The sequence below is a fragment of the Diplotaxodon limnothrissa genome, linkage group LG2, assembly GCF_057381915.1.
Source record: "Diplotaxodon limnothrissa isolate DT_005_m linkage group LG2, D_limnothrissa_male_GT1.1, whole genome shotgun sequence".
Taxonomy (NCBI): domain Eukaryota; kingdom Metazoa; phylum Chordata; class Actinopteri; order Cichliformes; family Cichlidae; genus Diplotaxodon; species Diplotaxodon limnothrissa.
Genome location: NC_140597.1, coordinates 33,289,541 through 33,304,661, shown reverse-complemented (window position 1 = coordinate 33,304,661; position 15,121 = coordinate 33,289,541). Strand labels below are relative to the sequence as shown.

The following is a 15,121-nucleotide window of genomic DNA, read 5'->3' as shown; positions in this document are numbered from 1 at the left end:
GCTAGTGTAGAGAGTAATGTTTTTTTCTTATTTAATTCCCTCTTCTGTGCAATGAGACGAAAAATCTTCAGTATAAAAAACCCTGCTCCCCATCATCTTATTGTTGAATAAGTAGAAATTAAATCATAAAATGTATGAAACAGGCTGAAAACTGGATTCACATGAACCACAAAAAATGATGCATTCCGAATTTCAACACTTAAAATGCCTTAAAATAAAAAGGGTACCCAGCAGGACGTCTTCGATCCAAGTCCTCTCCTCTGAGGGCCTGCTTCATTTCATATCCATGAAGCGAATGTCCATGATGAGCAGAGTATGCCTGGGCAGGGGTCTAGGTGCTGGGGAGAGCACCTTCATCACCTGTGTCTGAGTATCTACATGAGTCACCACAATAAAGCCACACACAGGACTCTCCACTATGCCCTTTCTAGCACCTTCATCTCCGTCTTCAGCACTGCTCACGCTTAGGACGTGGTATGTGAGGTCTCTTCCTGGAGTAACAGGCACCAGTTTTAGCTGTGTGTCATCCTGGGACATTCCCAGTGGCAGGCATGAGTCCGGGATGGATGGAGCGCCAATTTTATAGATGCGAACGTCTGAGAAACGCACTTCGTAAGAAAAGGGGTAGAAGGTGACTCCACGGAAGCCGTAGAAATACTCGCGGATCTTCTCATCCCGAGTATCCCGCCGACACTCCTTGGAGCGTTCCACGACTCCCCCGGACTTGGGTAGGAGCACAACCCGCACAAAGTGAGGGAGGTCTCTTTTGAGTTCATTGTAGAGCCTTTCATGGTCCAATACCAGAACCACATCCACCTGAAAGGTTGACGCACAGTGGACCAGAGCCTGGTATCCAGAGCCCTTCACCCAGCCACAGGTGTTGATGATGCAGCCTCCTACACTGGCTTTCCTGTTCACTTCACAGCGCTGGGAAAACACCTCAGCCAGGCACGATGTCAGCTGCATGTTGTGACAAAAAGATTTAAATGCTCAACAGGTAAAGACAACGTACGAAAAATTTAGAGTTTTGTCTCCAGACTATGTCAGGAAGGGTCTAGACTCATTCTTTTTTTTACCTTGTTGTAAAGTTTGATGTTGGTCCCTGGACTAGTAGAGCCAAAGTGGTAGACCAAAGGAGCCTGGACTGAGAAACCCTCCTCCACGTCCGCTGGACGCTCGATGCAGAGCGCTGACACTGTGCCGGGTACAGACACCTGAAGGAGCAGAATTTTCTTTTACTACTCAAACTGATAACAACTGCATTTTTTAAAATTAAAATTAAGGTCTTTAGATTATCCACAAAAAAAACAGAAAACCCAAAGCAGATTAAAACAAACAAACAAACAACCCCCCCAAAAAACAACAAAAAACAAGATACATGATACCATCTGTGGAAGCACTAATCATGCTGCATCATATGAAGAAAGCCACTTTGTCTGTGTCCCACATAAAACAAATGTCCTGTTCAGCATTGTTCAGATCTTTACAGTCAACATAGAGTGCAATCAAATGACTAACACAGATACTTTATTAACAGACATACTGTAATTTACAAACTTTGACCAAACTGCTTCATATGCTATATTACCAACAAAGGCACGAACACCTATCCCCTTATTGTTCCAATAAGTATACTTATTAGGTGATCCATTCCTAAAAAAAATACTTGGTATATTGACAATTTTTTCTTGTAATTGTAAACAATTACATGTTTCAGATTAAACAAATTTTAATATTAGACAAAGGTAACCTGAGTAAATGAAAAAAAAAAATTGACAATTTCATTTATTAAGGGGAAAAAGCTATCTAAACTTACCAGTGTGAAAAAGTAATCTGCTCCCTTATTGAATCATCAACTATGATTAACCACATTTTCTGGAAACCTGAGCTCAATTTTACTAGCCACACCCAGGTCTGATTACTACAAGACCTGTTGAATCAAGAAATATAGATCCTGTATGACAATGTGAAGTGGGCTAAAAGAAATACATTGTGCTACAATCTAAAGAAACAGTTGAGAAACAAACTCTGACTTCTATGAGTCTGGAAAGGGTCAAATTCATTTTTAAGGCTTTGGGACTGCAAAGTAAACCACAGTGAGAGCCATTAGCCACAAATGGAGAACACTTGGTATATTGGTGAACCTTGCCAGGAGTGGCTGGCCAACCAAAATTACTTCAAGAGCGCATCGATGACTCATCCAGGAGGTCACAAAAGAACCCAGAACAATATCTAAAGAACTGCAGGCCTCATTTGTCTCTGTTAAGGTCAGTGTTTTTGACTTAACAATAAGAAAGTCTGGGCAAAAATGGCATCCATGGGAGAAATCAAATGAGAAAACCCCTGCTAAAATGAGAAAACCACTGCTAAAATAAGAAAACTACTGCTAAAATGAGAAAACCACTGCTAAAATGAGAAAACCACTGCTAACCAAAAAGAACACAAAGGCTCATCTCACATTTGGCAAAAAACAACTTAATAATCCCCAAGACTTGTGGACTAATGAGAGAAAAGTGGAACTATTTTAATCAGCAAACATGGTGCTGGTAGTACGATAGTCTAGGGTGCTGTAATTTATGGAACCTCTATGCTCTCTATGAGAAAATCCTGAATGAGGGTGTCGATCAGTTCAAGCGGACTTAGCTTATGCAGTATAACAATGATCCAAAACATGCCACCAAGTCCACCTCTGAATGACTCGTAAGAAAACAAAATGAAGACTTTGGTGTGGTCTACTTAAAGCCTGGACTTAAATCAAATTGAGATGCTTGGAAACCCTCCAGTGTGGCTGAATTAAAACTACTGCAAAGAAAAGTGGTCCACAATTCCTCCAAAGTAATCTGAAAGTTATTCCCAGATATCGCAAATACCCGATTGTAGTTTTTTCCTGAAAATGATGGCATAACCAGTCACTAGATTTAGGGGGCAAATACTTTTTTCACACAGGACCAGGTACGTTTGGATAGTTTTTCCCTTTAATAAATGAAAGGAGGAATTCAGTGCTCTCAATCCTGTGTAGAATTCTTTGTTCTTTACTGCAATGACTTGAATTAACACCAGTGACTAAACAACTGAAAGACTAATGTTCTTTTTCTTTGTACAGATATTAAAACAGATGTCAAGATTTTTTTTCCAGAACTTGTGCATCTGATAAAACAGAAAAAGCCACATGGGCAGACCAACAGGGGGATCATCACAGCTATAAAGCTAAATAAACAAAGTAGATGCTGTACATGCTTTAGCATCACTTTGCACAAAATCAAGACAGCTGAGTCTGCAGGCTGTGATATGCAATATTTTAAATACCAGCCGACTGTTTGATATTTATAATGGTAATTCCACTTGATCTTACCCCACTCTGTCCAACATCCAGTTCCACAAATGTTGGCCTCCTTCCAACCCTCACAGCATAGCTGAGAAGCAGCCGACACACCGTTGACTTCCCAACATCTGTCGGTCCCACCACCATCACCTGAGGGTCGATTTATAATTTAGCATTAATCCAAGAAGCACTCATGGGATCTGATAAGTTACTATATGAAGTAGTTCCCCATTCAAACATACCCTTGGCCCCCTCTCATTGTCACGCTCTGCTTGTTTTCTCATCTGTTCAAGGGCTGCATGTGTGTTTAGGTAGAGCAGCATGGGCGTATCCTTGGACACATAAGCAACCTGCGGTGATGAAAGCAAGATGATGGTATTTGTGGCTTTGTCTTTTTTCCCCCCAAAGTGAAACACACAATGATGCGACTAAATGTAACACAACAGACACATTTGAACTCTCCTAAATCTGCAAGTATTCTCATCCACGTGCTTACCTCTGGCTTCCCATAAAGATTCACACTACAGCCTTGCCAAGTGAAAACTGCAATCTTAGAGCCTGGTCCAAATGTATACTTTTTGTTTCGGTTTAGCTCGGAGCCAAACACCTCAGCCATTCCTGTGAGCAGCTCCAGCTCAACTTGTTCAGCTGCTTCCCCTGACTCCACCTCAAAGCGAAGTTCAGTCTCCTTTTCCAGGTCATACCTGGTGCTGGCCTTTCCAGCTGCTGGAGCATCTTCACTCGTCTTTTCCACCCCCTCTGTTGCCATGACTGTCAACGAGAAACTTTAGGTTGCAATAATTTGGCAGAAGTAGCATGCTGAAAAGAAAAAAGTTACATGCATACATAGCGTAGTAATACAACAAAACATTCCACATAGCTTCTCTAATAAAGCAATGCTTAAAGGAAAGTGTGTTAACATGGATCTTTAAGTATTTGCATTTTAAAGTCACAAGCTAACCACTGTAGTTTTACAACTTTTTAATAACACTAATTGTAACTCTAGCATTACCCCTCACATTATTTTTAATTTGGTGTTTTAACATTGTATGCATAAAAGATAAACTTAATCACACAGAGTAAAAGATGGAATTGTTTAAATACTGTGATGTGATCGGTGTTTTCCATCTGCAGGATTAGTCAATCTGAGATCATGAGTCATTTTTTGAACATTTTCTGCTCGACCGTTTTCGACTTCCCTAAAAATGTTATGCTCCAAAGTTGGTCCATATATTTTCAACATATTTATTCTCTGAAAAATGTTTTCTATATACGATGCTAAAAGCAATCATAAAATACAACACAACTCCAGCCCTTCCAGCAGAAGGCCCACGATATTCTGAAATGGAAACACACTTCAGTGATTTTGTCCTAAAACCACGGCGGCGTAATTAATCTTGGCTACCTGTAAAGTGAAACGGATAAGTCAAATTATAAAAACACAACTGATTACGTACAATGATGGGTTCAAGTAAAGTTAAGAGGGAAACCCCTTAAATCAACAAACCAGCTAGCGGAGCCACGGCTAATTCGACCTTTCTAAGATTAGCAAAGGTCGAATCACTGCTTACAAACCCGCCCAGACGATTCTCGCAACGTCAAGCAAAAGTCTAAAACGTATTAATTTGTAATATATAAAAGTTACGCACCAATTTCAAGACTTATTGTAGAAGGAAATCGGTCCCGTGCTCATGAGGAACCGTTGAGTCGACTTGCCTGGTCGCGGGACAATGACGTCACATCCTGGCAATTATTCAAACAAAATGTTCGTCTGCCAAAAACGGAAGACTTTGAATCCTTTTTGTGTGTCTGCTATCCTTGTTTATATTTAAGGCAAAAACAAAACAAAGCAACATTTCGCAAACACTTGGCAGACGATCGCGTTTTCGGTGTCATTGTGTGACGTCCTCACAACGCGACTTGTTTATATTAGCTTGGCATATGACACGAAATTCATTGTAGCTTCTACCTTGTGACAGGAATGTTTTGGGGGGATCAAAATGGCTTGATATCATTCACACAAGAGACATTTGACAGATTATAGATTACTAGTGATGGGCAGATGAAGCCCCATGAAGCACTGAAGCTTTTCATCCAATTGGTTCACCCCAACGCGAAGCTTCATGAAGCTTCATTTGCTCTAGCAGGACACCTACTGGACGTAAAAATAATAGCTGGCATGAATTTGAAGAGTGTGGCATTTTGCACACAGCCTGTAAATGTCAACAACAAAAGGAGTGTGTAAAACATCTATATTGTAGTGATGGCAGTATACTGTGTATATTTATAGTGGCAGTATGGGAAATGATTATTTGGAAATGCTTGAAATGGAAATGATCATTTACTGTGAGGTGAGGTGTGGTTGGGGTGTGGACAGTAGTTGTGCTTTTGTAACGTTGAGGTATGGACAGCTACACACTGAGGCTTTGAGCCTCAGTCCTGCCTGTTCACATTTTATTCTGTAAAAACTAAATTTTCACTGCTTTTACGTCCTTTTTAGTGGGGAGAACATAGCTGGGATTTAATGATTTAACAAATCTTTTGAATCCTTTGTCCTCCACAATGCTAAATGGCTGTGAGTCCTCAATCACCATGCTGACCAGGTCTTCATCTATTTGAGATTGTTCTCCTGAGGAAAGACAATAAAGACAAAGCACAAATATAAATATCACACACGTAACTTATAACAGTTGTATAATATTGTTATATCATTTAGTAACATTACTGCATGCTATATTATCATTGCATTTGATGGCTCACCTGGTCTTGCTCCACAATCGGTGTTCCTCTTATTCTCATGCAAAGCTCTGTAGTGCCTAAGCATGGATGAGGTGTTGTTGTTATATCCCAGCTCCCTGGCACATAGCAAACACTTCACCTTGTACAAAAGTCAAGACAGCTCAACATAAATTGTATTGCACCATCAGTATCATGACAATACATCTTCTGTAGAAATTTACATACCTTGTTGGGAGGAATAAAATCAAAATGTTCCCACACAGGGGAGGACATCCTCCTCTTCTTAGCTGGCTCCATTCTCTCCTGACTTTCTCTCCTCACTCTCATAAACCTCCAAACGGTCTCCAAACTCTCTCTAACAGCAACTCTCCATCAAACACCCACATTTTGAATGAAGTCTGAGGGTTTATATCGCTGTCATATCTCGCGGCAAAGTTCGAACCACTTCATGAACCAGTCACGTGGTACAGCCGGGCAGCGAGGCTTCGGACGTCATCATTTTCAGCTCCTCCCATAAATGAAGCAAGCCTCGATACGCGCTTCGCGGAAACGCCCCCTCCATTACTCGACACACGCTCCGAAGCCTCGATACAGAACGTCCCATCACTATAGATTACAGACAGATTAACAAATCTTCCTCTTTCGGCTGCTTCCTTTTGGGGTCGCCACAACGGATCGCGTCTCCAACTCACTCTATCCCCGTTGTCACGCAAACCCTCTGCGTGTCTTCCTTCACTACCTTCTCTGTGGTCTTCCTCTTTCCTCCTGTTTGGAAACTCCACATTGAACATACTTTATCCAATGTACCCATTGCACATGTTCTAACCATCTCCTTTCCTCTCTAACTTTGTCTCCAAACTGCTTAACCTCAGCTGTTCTTCTGATATACTCATTTCTTAAGGCCAACGAGTGATTTAAAACTTTTTAAATACCAGCAACCGTTTTTAGCAAATATTTGCGATCACGTTTGGAAGATGACTTTTTTGCACAAGACTAAGATCAGAGCCCTCAAGTTACTAATTAAGGCCATTGCTTAGGTGAATGTAATTGCACAACCTTCTAAAATATGATACAAGGTGCTTTGCCAGCTGTTTAAAACTATTAATCCTATCAATTAGTAACATGTACTTTATTTGCCAAGAGTTGCAATATGTTGTTAATAAAAATATAAATGCTAATAGGGGTTTTATAGTATTGAGTCAATCAAAAACATTGCTACACTTTCTGAATGCATGTGAGCATTAATGTGTTTCAACACACAAATTGTATCTCTAGTTTTCTTCTCCACACTTGGTTCCTGAATAAAAATAAGAAAACCTTTCCATAATAACAGCTGAGTGTTTGGATAGTTGTAACAAAATACACACAATTACCCCAAAAAAGATTTTATTTATCAAAAAACCCCAAAAACAAAACAGACATAAAACCACAACTGAACGTTTGTGAAACACAACAGTAAACAGCAGTAATGTGTCAGAGAAATGCTTTGGCTCGACTAAGCTCCACTAGGTGTCACCATGCACCCAGAAGATGGCAGCAGTTAGAGCATGGCTCATCAGAGGAGGGACTGAGAACGTCTCCTTGGTCACTTCTCATCATTTTTGCTTCCACTGGCTGCATCTGAATGTTGGGCTGCAAATAACATGGGAAAAGTTTTGTTAAAAAGACACTTATACACAACTGTTGTTCACTGAACAGCTGCATTGCAATTCATAAGGCATTTTGACTTGATTCTATTTACAAAGCTACATGAGTTACCAGTTTACTGTGAATAAGAAGTAAAGCTGGATTTTCTTATTTTCTGTTTTTTTATGCATTCATTATTCAGTCAAACCGCTTTGCCAAACCTTCACTTGGTGTCTAAGCCTTCAGAGCCTCTTGCAGAGTAGAAACTACCACATCAGGCTGTGGAAACTTCAGCTTACGAGGTGGGCCTTTCTTTATTCCAGTCCACAGAGATGTTTCTTTAGGAATCAGGAAGAAAATGTCATTTGTATCATTTCTTTTTTTTACAATGAAAGATCCACATTGCTGAGTAAATCCTGTTTACCTTTGCCTCCGTCCAGCAGAGTGATCTCGAAGCTGTTCCTGCGAGGTTTCCCAGGGTTGAGGACCACAGTCAGTTCAGGGTGGGCAGCCAGGAGGGCGGATTTCACCTCCTCAGCATTACGCCCGTACACTCGTCAGCTTTTACTGCCAGAAGTGACACATCAAGATTACATCTTTTTGCAGATTTTAAGAGTTGAGTTACACAGTGAACTGTGATGTTATCTATTTTGGTTCTGGTTCAATAATAATATAAACAGATTTCATGAGAACTATTGTTTTTTTTCCACCTAATCAATGCATTCACTTCTGATACTTAAACACTTTGATTTTGATTTTTAATTAAGTATTTTAAAATGGGGGCTATATTTACTCACTTTAAATAAACACAATTAGCATTTCCTTCACCACTGATTATAACGTGATTACATTTTTTTTTCTTTACCAGTGTTCAATGACCACCCTGAGGCCTTCCTGGCTGCTTTCATCCTCTCCTCTGCCCTTCTTTTCCTCCACTGAGGGTTTCTCCTCCTCTGCTTGAACTTCTGCTTTGCGCTTCTTCCCACCACGACCTACAAACACACATGCGCAGTTTTGTGTTTGGCTGTTTCTTGAATTTGTGCCTCCATATCTCATTTATCCTCTGTCCTTTTGTCCATGACCCAGAATTCAATCAGGCCGCACAATACTGAATGGAAAATTTCTAAAAACATCAATAAGACAGAGGAGACAGTGGCCTGCACAAGAAGCTACAATTGAGGACTCAAGGGTGTATCTTTAGTGGCTGCTTGTCAAAAAGTGAAATTCAAATTCACAATCAAAAGGCCAGTGATGCACAATGTGCAAGTGAAGTATGTAGGCAAAAGAAGTCAGTTTCCCAAAAGAAAAAATACATGCAGTTCATCGATTTACTTGATCCTTTGCAAGTAGCTGGCACATGTTGCTTCCCTTGCCATGGTTAAATAAAACCATAGGCCCCTTCCTGGTGAATGCTGGTCCTATGCCCACCCACCTACTTATTTAGCCTGAGGTGTCTTTGGCCTTAGTAGAGTCTTACAAAAGCCCAAAAATAAAGCAATCATCCATCCACCATCTTCTTCTGTTTATTCAGTTCAGGACTGCAGTTGGGCTGTAAGACTCCCAGCTTAAATAGGGCGACATGGGGTTTACACTGTGATCGCCAGTTTGTCACAGAACTCGAGTACAAAATAATTTCGGATGCAGCTGTGCTACATGTCATATTTAATGTATAACCTTATAAAATGAAGTAAAGAAGTCTGTTTTATAAATGCCTAATGCTCCAACTCCTCCTGTCATGCCCTTGGTGGGAGGAGAGTGAGTAGAGGAGGACTCGGGCACGTGCAAGCTCAGAAGTTTCATAACCCAACAGAATAGTAATAATAATGACCCATTTAATGAGTCGTTGCATAATAAACATGGTCAGAAAGGTCAGCGCGCCGACTCCTGCTACATTTAACGAGTTTAGAAAGTGAATAATGTAAATATCTTCGCAGTTACTACTTTGCTCCGGTTCATGTAGCCATTCAGCTAAATGACCTACAAAGACAGGCTGAAACAGTCATGGAGATGATAACCGCTGGATCAAAATGGTACAACCGTCTTCCTCCTCAGACAAACTCCGTTACAGCTTTTGTTGTAGAAAAAAAATACGGTATTGTTTACATTCCTATAACACACACCCACCTGCTTTGGACGCCATTGCTGTTACAAAACTTTGGCGCGCGCATGTCGACTGTACCAATATATTTGGGAAGGGGGTTTCAGTTTGGCTGGGCGAAACCATTAGTAGGAAGTTTTCTGAGCATGAATGAAAATGAGATCTATCGTTATTATTTCTAATGTGTTAATATAATTACTGTAATTTAACTAAAACTGCATTTAAAGTAAAAATGCAAACCGTTTGTTAAACACATACAGCATTAGCATAAGTGTTCTTTTATTATCTTTGTATGTACCTATACATGAACAGGAATACATGGTGTTTGTATGGTGACAACACACTTAAGCATATAAAGTTAAAGCAGTGAACGTGTGTTACCTGATTTAAAGGGTTATGTGTGTTCCTGCCTGAGTAAATTAAACATATTTTTTGTGTTTATCTTGGTCCTGCTGATTTACATTTAGGAAAAGGTCAAAAGTGCAACACAGTAATGGTTACCATTGTTGCTTTGCAGAAAGAATGTCCAGTGTTTGAATTGAGCAGTCTCCAGCCTCCCAATGTCCAAAAACATTCATTGGGTTAAGTTAATTAGACTAACTGGCGATTCTAAATTGGCTGTAGGCATAAATGTGAATATGAATGGTTGATTGTATCTCCATTTTAGCCCTGCAATAGATTGGCGATCTGTGAAGGGTGTACCCTGCCTCTACCAAGGACAACTGGGATGGGCTTCAGACCCCCTGTGACCATAATAAAGAAAGTGGATGGACAGAAAAAAAAACATGATTTATTGTTGTATCAAGTCATCCAGTTGAACACAGCAAAATTAACTTGCACAAAACAATTAAGTGTTTGGCTAGAGTAAGTAAAAAATCTAAAAAGTAACAAAGAAAATCTCTAATTTACCAAAACACATATAAAAACATCATTAGCATCATTATGCTCCACCAGATGACCTCATGTGTCCAGAAGATGACAACAGTTGGCACTTGACTCATCAGAGGAGGGACTGAGAACATCTCCTTGGTCACTCCTCATCATTTTGTGCTTCCACTGGTCACATCTCCTGAACGCTGGGCTAAAACATAAACATTGGACAGGAATAGTCAGTTCTTTCCGATAAACACAGGCAAAGCATCATCAACAGCTCAGCGTAGCCTGAGATTTTCCACAAATAATATGGATGGATGTTTGCCTCAAAATAAAATAATTATAAAAGAAGAAATATCTACAACCTGTTTCAACTGACAGCCAGATTAAATTATGGGGAACGTACATCTCTTACTTAATCTGTAGCTGATGTTTTCTGTGCAACAGCTTTGACAAACTTTGGCATCCGCTCAACTTTCAGAGCCACCTGTAGAGCAGCAACTACTACATCAGGCTGAGGAAACTTCAGCCTAGCAGGCGGACCCTTCTTTATTCCAGTCCACAGGCATTTTTCTTTTGGAATCAGAGAAAAGAGGAACAATGTCATTTAGAAGACTGCAAGTAGGAAATATTTTTGATGTGAACATGGCAATCCAAAGCAAGTCCTGTGATAATACAGAGTGAGTGAAAAACCAAATCACATGCTTAACAATTTCTGTACAGTCGATATAGCTACTATATGGTAAATGGCCTGTATTTATATAGCGCTTTACTAGTCCCAAAGCACTTTACACATCCAGTCATCCACACATTCACACACTGGTGATGGCAAGCTACATTGTAGCCACAGCCACCCTGGGGCACACTGACAGAGGCGAGGCTGCCGGACACTGGCGCCACCGGGCCCTCTGACCACCACCAGTAGGCAACGGGTGAAGTGTCTTGCCCAAGGACACAACGACCATTACTGTCCAAGCCGGGGCTCGAACTGGCAACCTTCCGATTACAAGGCGAACTCCCAACTATTGAGCCACAATCGCCACTATAAACATTAATATTTTCCCTGTGCAACACTAAAAGGGGTGGATTAATCTTGGATTTTCCTTTTCATCTTCCTAACCTTTGTCTCCATCCATAAGAGTGATTTCGAAGCTCTTCTTGCGGGGTTTCTCAGGGTTGAGGATCACAGGCAGTGCAGGACAGGCAGCCAGGAGGGCAGATTTCACCTTCTCAGCATTATGCCTATACACTCGTCAGCTTTTACTGCAGGAAACAACAGGTAAACTATAAGGTAGCCATCTGTGCAGGCGGATAAGATGCTTTTATTAGAAAAGTACATTTAAGGAAGTACTAAGCCCAAGGACAACTTTGAATGCAAAAGAGAGAATACTTTCTTTCTTTATAGTAAAGAATTATACTTGATTTTACTTTATTTATGAATTAGTCGTAAAATAATTGCATAACATAGAATACTGTTGTAGAATCTAAACAGACAATTTACTGTTTAAGTACCACTTTGTAGATGAAATACTCAGTTGCATTTGTCATTGTTAAAAGTAATCTTTTTCAATCAAGCACCCACACACCTCACGACCCTGACAAGGATAAGCAGAAGAGAATGGATGGATGTTTTTTATATTGTAAAATGGATTTATATTAATGTCTTACGATTATATGACCTAGTCAACAGCATCTGATTTTTTTAAACTGAAATTTCAGAAGGAAAAACTAAAAATGAATAAAACCATATAATAAGTAGTGAGTGGACAACAGCAGTGGTTGATCTGGGTATTTACTACACCGCTTATAATCATGTGATTAGTGTATTCACCAGTGTTCAATGACCACTCTTTTGCCTTCCTCCTCTGCTCGCTCCTTCTTCTTCCCTGCTGGTGTTTGCTGCTCCTCTGCCTCCGCTTTGCGCTTCCTCCCTCGACGACCTGAACAGCGCACGTGCTGTTACGTGATGGTTTCATAACACAAAGGGGCTTGCATTGTGTTGCAGAATGTAATGCTGGATAAGGCAGGGGAGTGAACTTAACCTGCTACATTATTAAATGCTCAGACATTTCATGTGAATACGTAAAAAAAAGCGCATAATGTAAACATTTGACCAACTTTCTCCTGCTGATTTTAACTCCGCAGATAAATTCCAATCCAAACCGAACAGCTGCTGTAGCTATAGACTGTATAAGACAGCGTGCAGTGTGTGTGTAAGATCTGGAAACAAACTTATCTCAGTGGTGCAGTGTAGCATTTAGGATTCACACACCTACCTGCTTTCGGCGCCATCGCTGTTACAAAAGCTTTTAGCTAGAGGTGGGTGGATCGACCCAAATTTTGATCGTATTGATACCAGTGCTGGTACTGGCATCGGCTCGATACTAGTGCAACAGGGTCGATACTTTGTTTTACCCTCTAAGTTCAGTGTGTAGCCCACTAAATTGTGTTAAATATTATTATTATTATCCAAACCTCAAACGTGCACTAAAATGTCTGAGCCCTTTTGTGTTGCCTGTCATTGTGTTATTTTGTTTATCTCTACTCACTCTGTAATAGCTTCTCATATTGTAAATCAGCAGGTCCTCACTTTGCCACCATAACAGAAAATATCTGTCATGGTCTGCGGTGGGTGGCTGGAATTTCCATAAGGCTCCTGAACTGACCTGGGATCCGCCCCTGGGCAGGGCCAACTCCAGCTCCCGCACACCTGGAGCCTATTGCAGGCAATCAAGCCAGAGGGATTTAAACCACACGTTGATGTTCATTCACTGCCAGTTCGTCATCAACACATGTTGGTAACAGGCCGTATACGTTAAGTTCTTGCTGTGATTCATCCTGTTAACACGACTCTCTTGTGCTACAGTTGCTGTATCCACCTTGGCTCACACTCCACCTCTGGACTCAGGATACCTAGTAATCATTCTGGAAATCTCTCTGTGCCTCACCTGCCTGCCCTCCTGCCATCACACTCCATCTGAAGCCCCGGATCTCAGGCCAGCTTTTCCACGCCACTCAGCCTCCCCTGGATCTTCATCACCCCCCTCTCAACACTCCAGGTCCCTAACTGCAAGTAAGAATTGCTGCTCTTACAACTGGCCACTGCAGAGCTGCCTTCACTACCTACCTAACTCCTATATCCTCTTCCTTCAGTGTGACTGTTCCCCACTCAGCTCCGTTCCGCATCTCAGGCCTCATTCCCTCGCCATAGCCACGTTCCCCAGGCCACGCCGCACCAAGACTCCACGTCTCGCTGTTTTTTTTGTCTTTGCCACGTTTTTCTCTTGCACTTAAACCTAATAAATTGTTGCATCATCTGCTGTCTCCGCTCTGGGTTTCTGCACCTGAGTCCTGTTCGGTACCGGCCACCCGGCCACGTGACAATATCTGAACTTCCTACTGCTTACATTTTTTTTTTTTTTTAAACAAATGCTTAAAGGTTCCTCTGTAGCATTTATACTTGGGAAGGAGTGCAAGTGTTAGGCTAGGTTTAAAGGTAAGAACTGTTCAGTGATACTTTATAAACTGCAAATTTAAAGCTTGCGTGTGATGTCATCACTTCAATCACAGACTGGATATTTCTGCAAAACAAACAAAGATATACTAACTATGTGTTATTCAAGTGTCACGTATAAAATCCTGGGTAGTTTGTATGGGATAAAGAGGTCAGCTTGTCGTACTGTGGTGGATTTATTGTAAAGAACTGCAATGAACTGCTGCACAGTATCTGTGGTGCCCATGGTCAGTGTTGGTTTACATCAGCTGTAATAGACTAATTAACAATTAAGATGATGATGATCATTCACTCTATAAATAGTATAATGTCAGTGTAGAAAATGGAAGTCAGCTGAGATAGCTGTGAAACATCTTCTGCAATCTGGTTGAATTCAGTTGTGTGATGTTTTTTGGACTTTGTTCAAATAGTACATCTTCTACAGTTGGCTGGTCATTAGAGCATTGTTTATGTACAATGATCCATACAATGTGCAATGAGCGGCTCAGCAGGCCTAGTTGCTCAGTGGATAAGACAAAGAGGCTTAAGACATGTAACAGATTTGCTGTTTTTTTTAATTAAATAAAAGCTTTTAAATTGTTTCATGCAATGAAAAAATTTAAATAACTAATCTATGGCTACAGATCTCTGGCTCAGCCTACTGAGCTGTCTGAGCCGTTGATAAAGTGTTGGGACCCAAGTTGATTAACTTTTTGGACTTGTATTTGCGTCATCCCGTTCTGCTAAAACCTGCAAAGTTTTTTATTAAATCCGCTTTTCTGGCTCTTCCAGAGAAAGCGCTTCCTGTTATCCTCTGTAAACAGGGAGACAGATGAATGCGGGTCCCAGGGGCTCGTGTCCCATATTCTCTAATAGTTTTGTACGATTCCCAAATGTGGACTCGTGCGGGATGGCTGAGAGACGGCATCCAAAACAAACAAGAAGAAAAGTGAGAGAAAAACCCTGCAGA

At 40.9% G+C, this 15,121-nt stretch overlaps 2 protein-coding genes and 1 pseudogene across 3 annotated transcripts; all 3 read right to left on the bottom strand.

The window, feature by feature from the left end:
• Nucleotides 1-44: 44 nt before the first annotated feature.
• On the bottom strand, nucleotides 45-5,033 carry clp1 (cleavage factor polyribonucleotide kinase subunit 1). 2 transcript variants are annotated; one of them, XM_085371613.1, is made up of 6 exons: nucleotides 4,972-5,033; nucleotides 3,819-4,093; nucleotides 3,565-3,672; nucleotides 3,353-3,472; nucleotides 1,077-1,214; nucleotides 45-960 (listed from the first exon to the last, which is right to left on the bottom strand). In XM_085371613.1, the coding sequence occupies exons 2-6, from the start codon at nucleotides 4,089-4,091 to the stop codon at nucleotides 274-276; spliced, it is 1,326 nt and encodes a 441-aa protein (XP_085227739.1). In that variant the 5' UTR covers nucleotides 4,092-4,093; nucleotides 4,972-5,033; the 3' UTR covers nucleotides 45-273. The 2 variants fall into 2 exon arrangements, with proteins under 2 accessions (XP_085227739.1, XP_085227748.1); XM_085371622.1 differs by lacking the exon at nucleotides 4,972-5,033 and having other exon boundaries at nucleotides 3,819-4,102.
• Nucleotides 5,034-7,440: 2,407 nt separating this feature from the next.
• On the bottom strand, nucleotides 7,441-9,848 carry LOC146638908 (selenoprotein H-like). The gene is made up of 5 exons (XM_085371601.1): nucleotides 9,812-9,848; nucleotides 8,553-8,679; nucleotides 8,112-8,254; nucleotides 7,909-8,025; nucleotides 7,441-7,693 (listed from the first exon to the last, which is right to left on the bottom strand). The coding sequence occupies exons 1-4, from the start codon at nucleotides 9,825-9,827 to the stop codon at nucleotides 7,922-7,924; spliced, it is 390 nt and encodes a 129-aa protein (XP_085227727.1). The 5' UTR covers nucleotides 9,828-9,848; the 3' UTR covers nucleotides 7,441-7,693; nucleotides 7,909-7,921.
• Nucleotides 9,849-11,073: 1,225 nt separating this feature from the next.
• Nucleotides 11,074-12,950, bottom strand: LOC146638907 (selenoprotein H-like; annotated as a pseudogene).
• Between the last annotated feature and the right edge of the window lie 2,171 nt (nucleotides 12,951-15,121).

Coding starts and splice junctions, on each gene's coding strand:
- clp1 (XM_085371613.1), bottom strand. CDS start 4,091: ATGGCAACAGAGGGGGTGGAAAAGACGAGTGAAGATGCTCCAGCAGCT. Junction 3,673..3,818: donor ATCTTTATGGGAAGCCAGAG/GTAAGCACGTGG, acceptor TCATCACCGCAG/GTTGCTTATGTGTCCAAGGA. Junction 961..1,076: donor ACATCAAACTTTACAACAAG/GTAAAAAAAAGA, acceptor CACAACATGCAG/CTGACATCGTGCCTGGCTGA.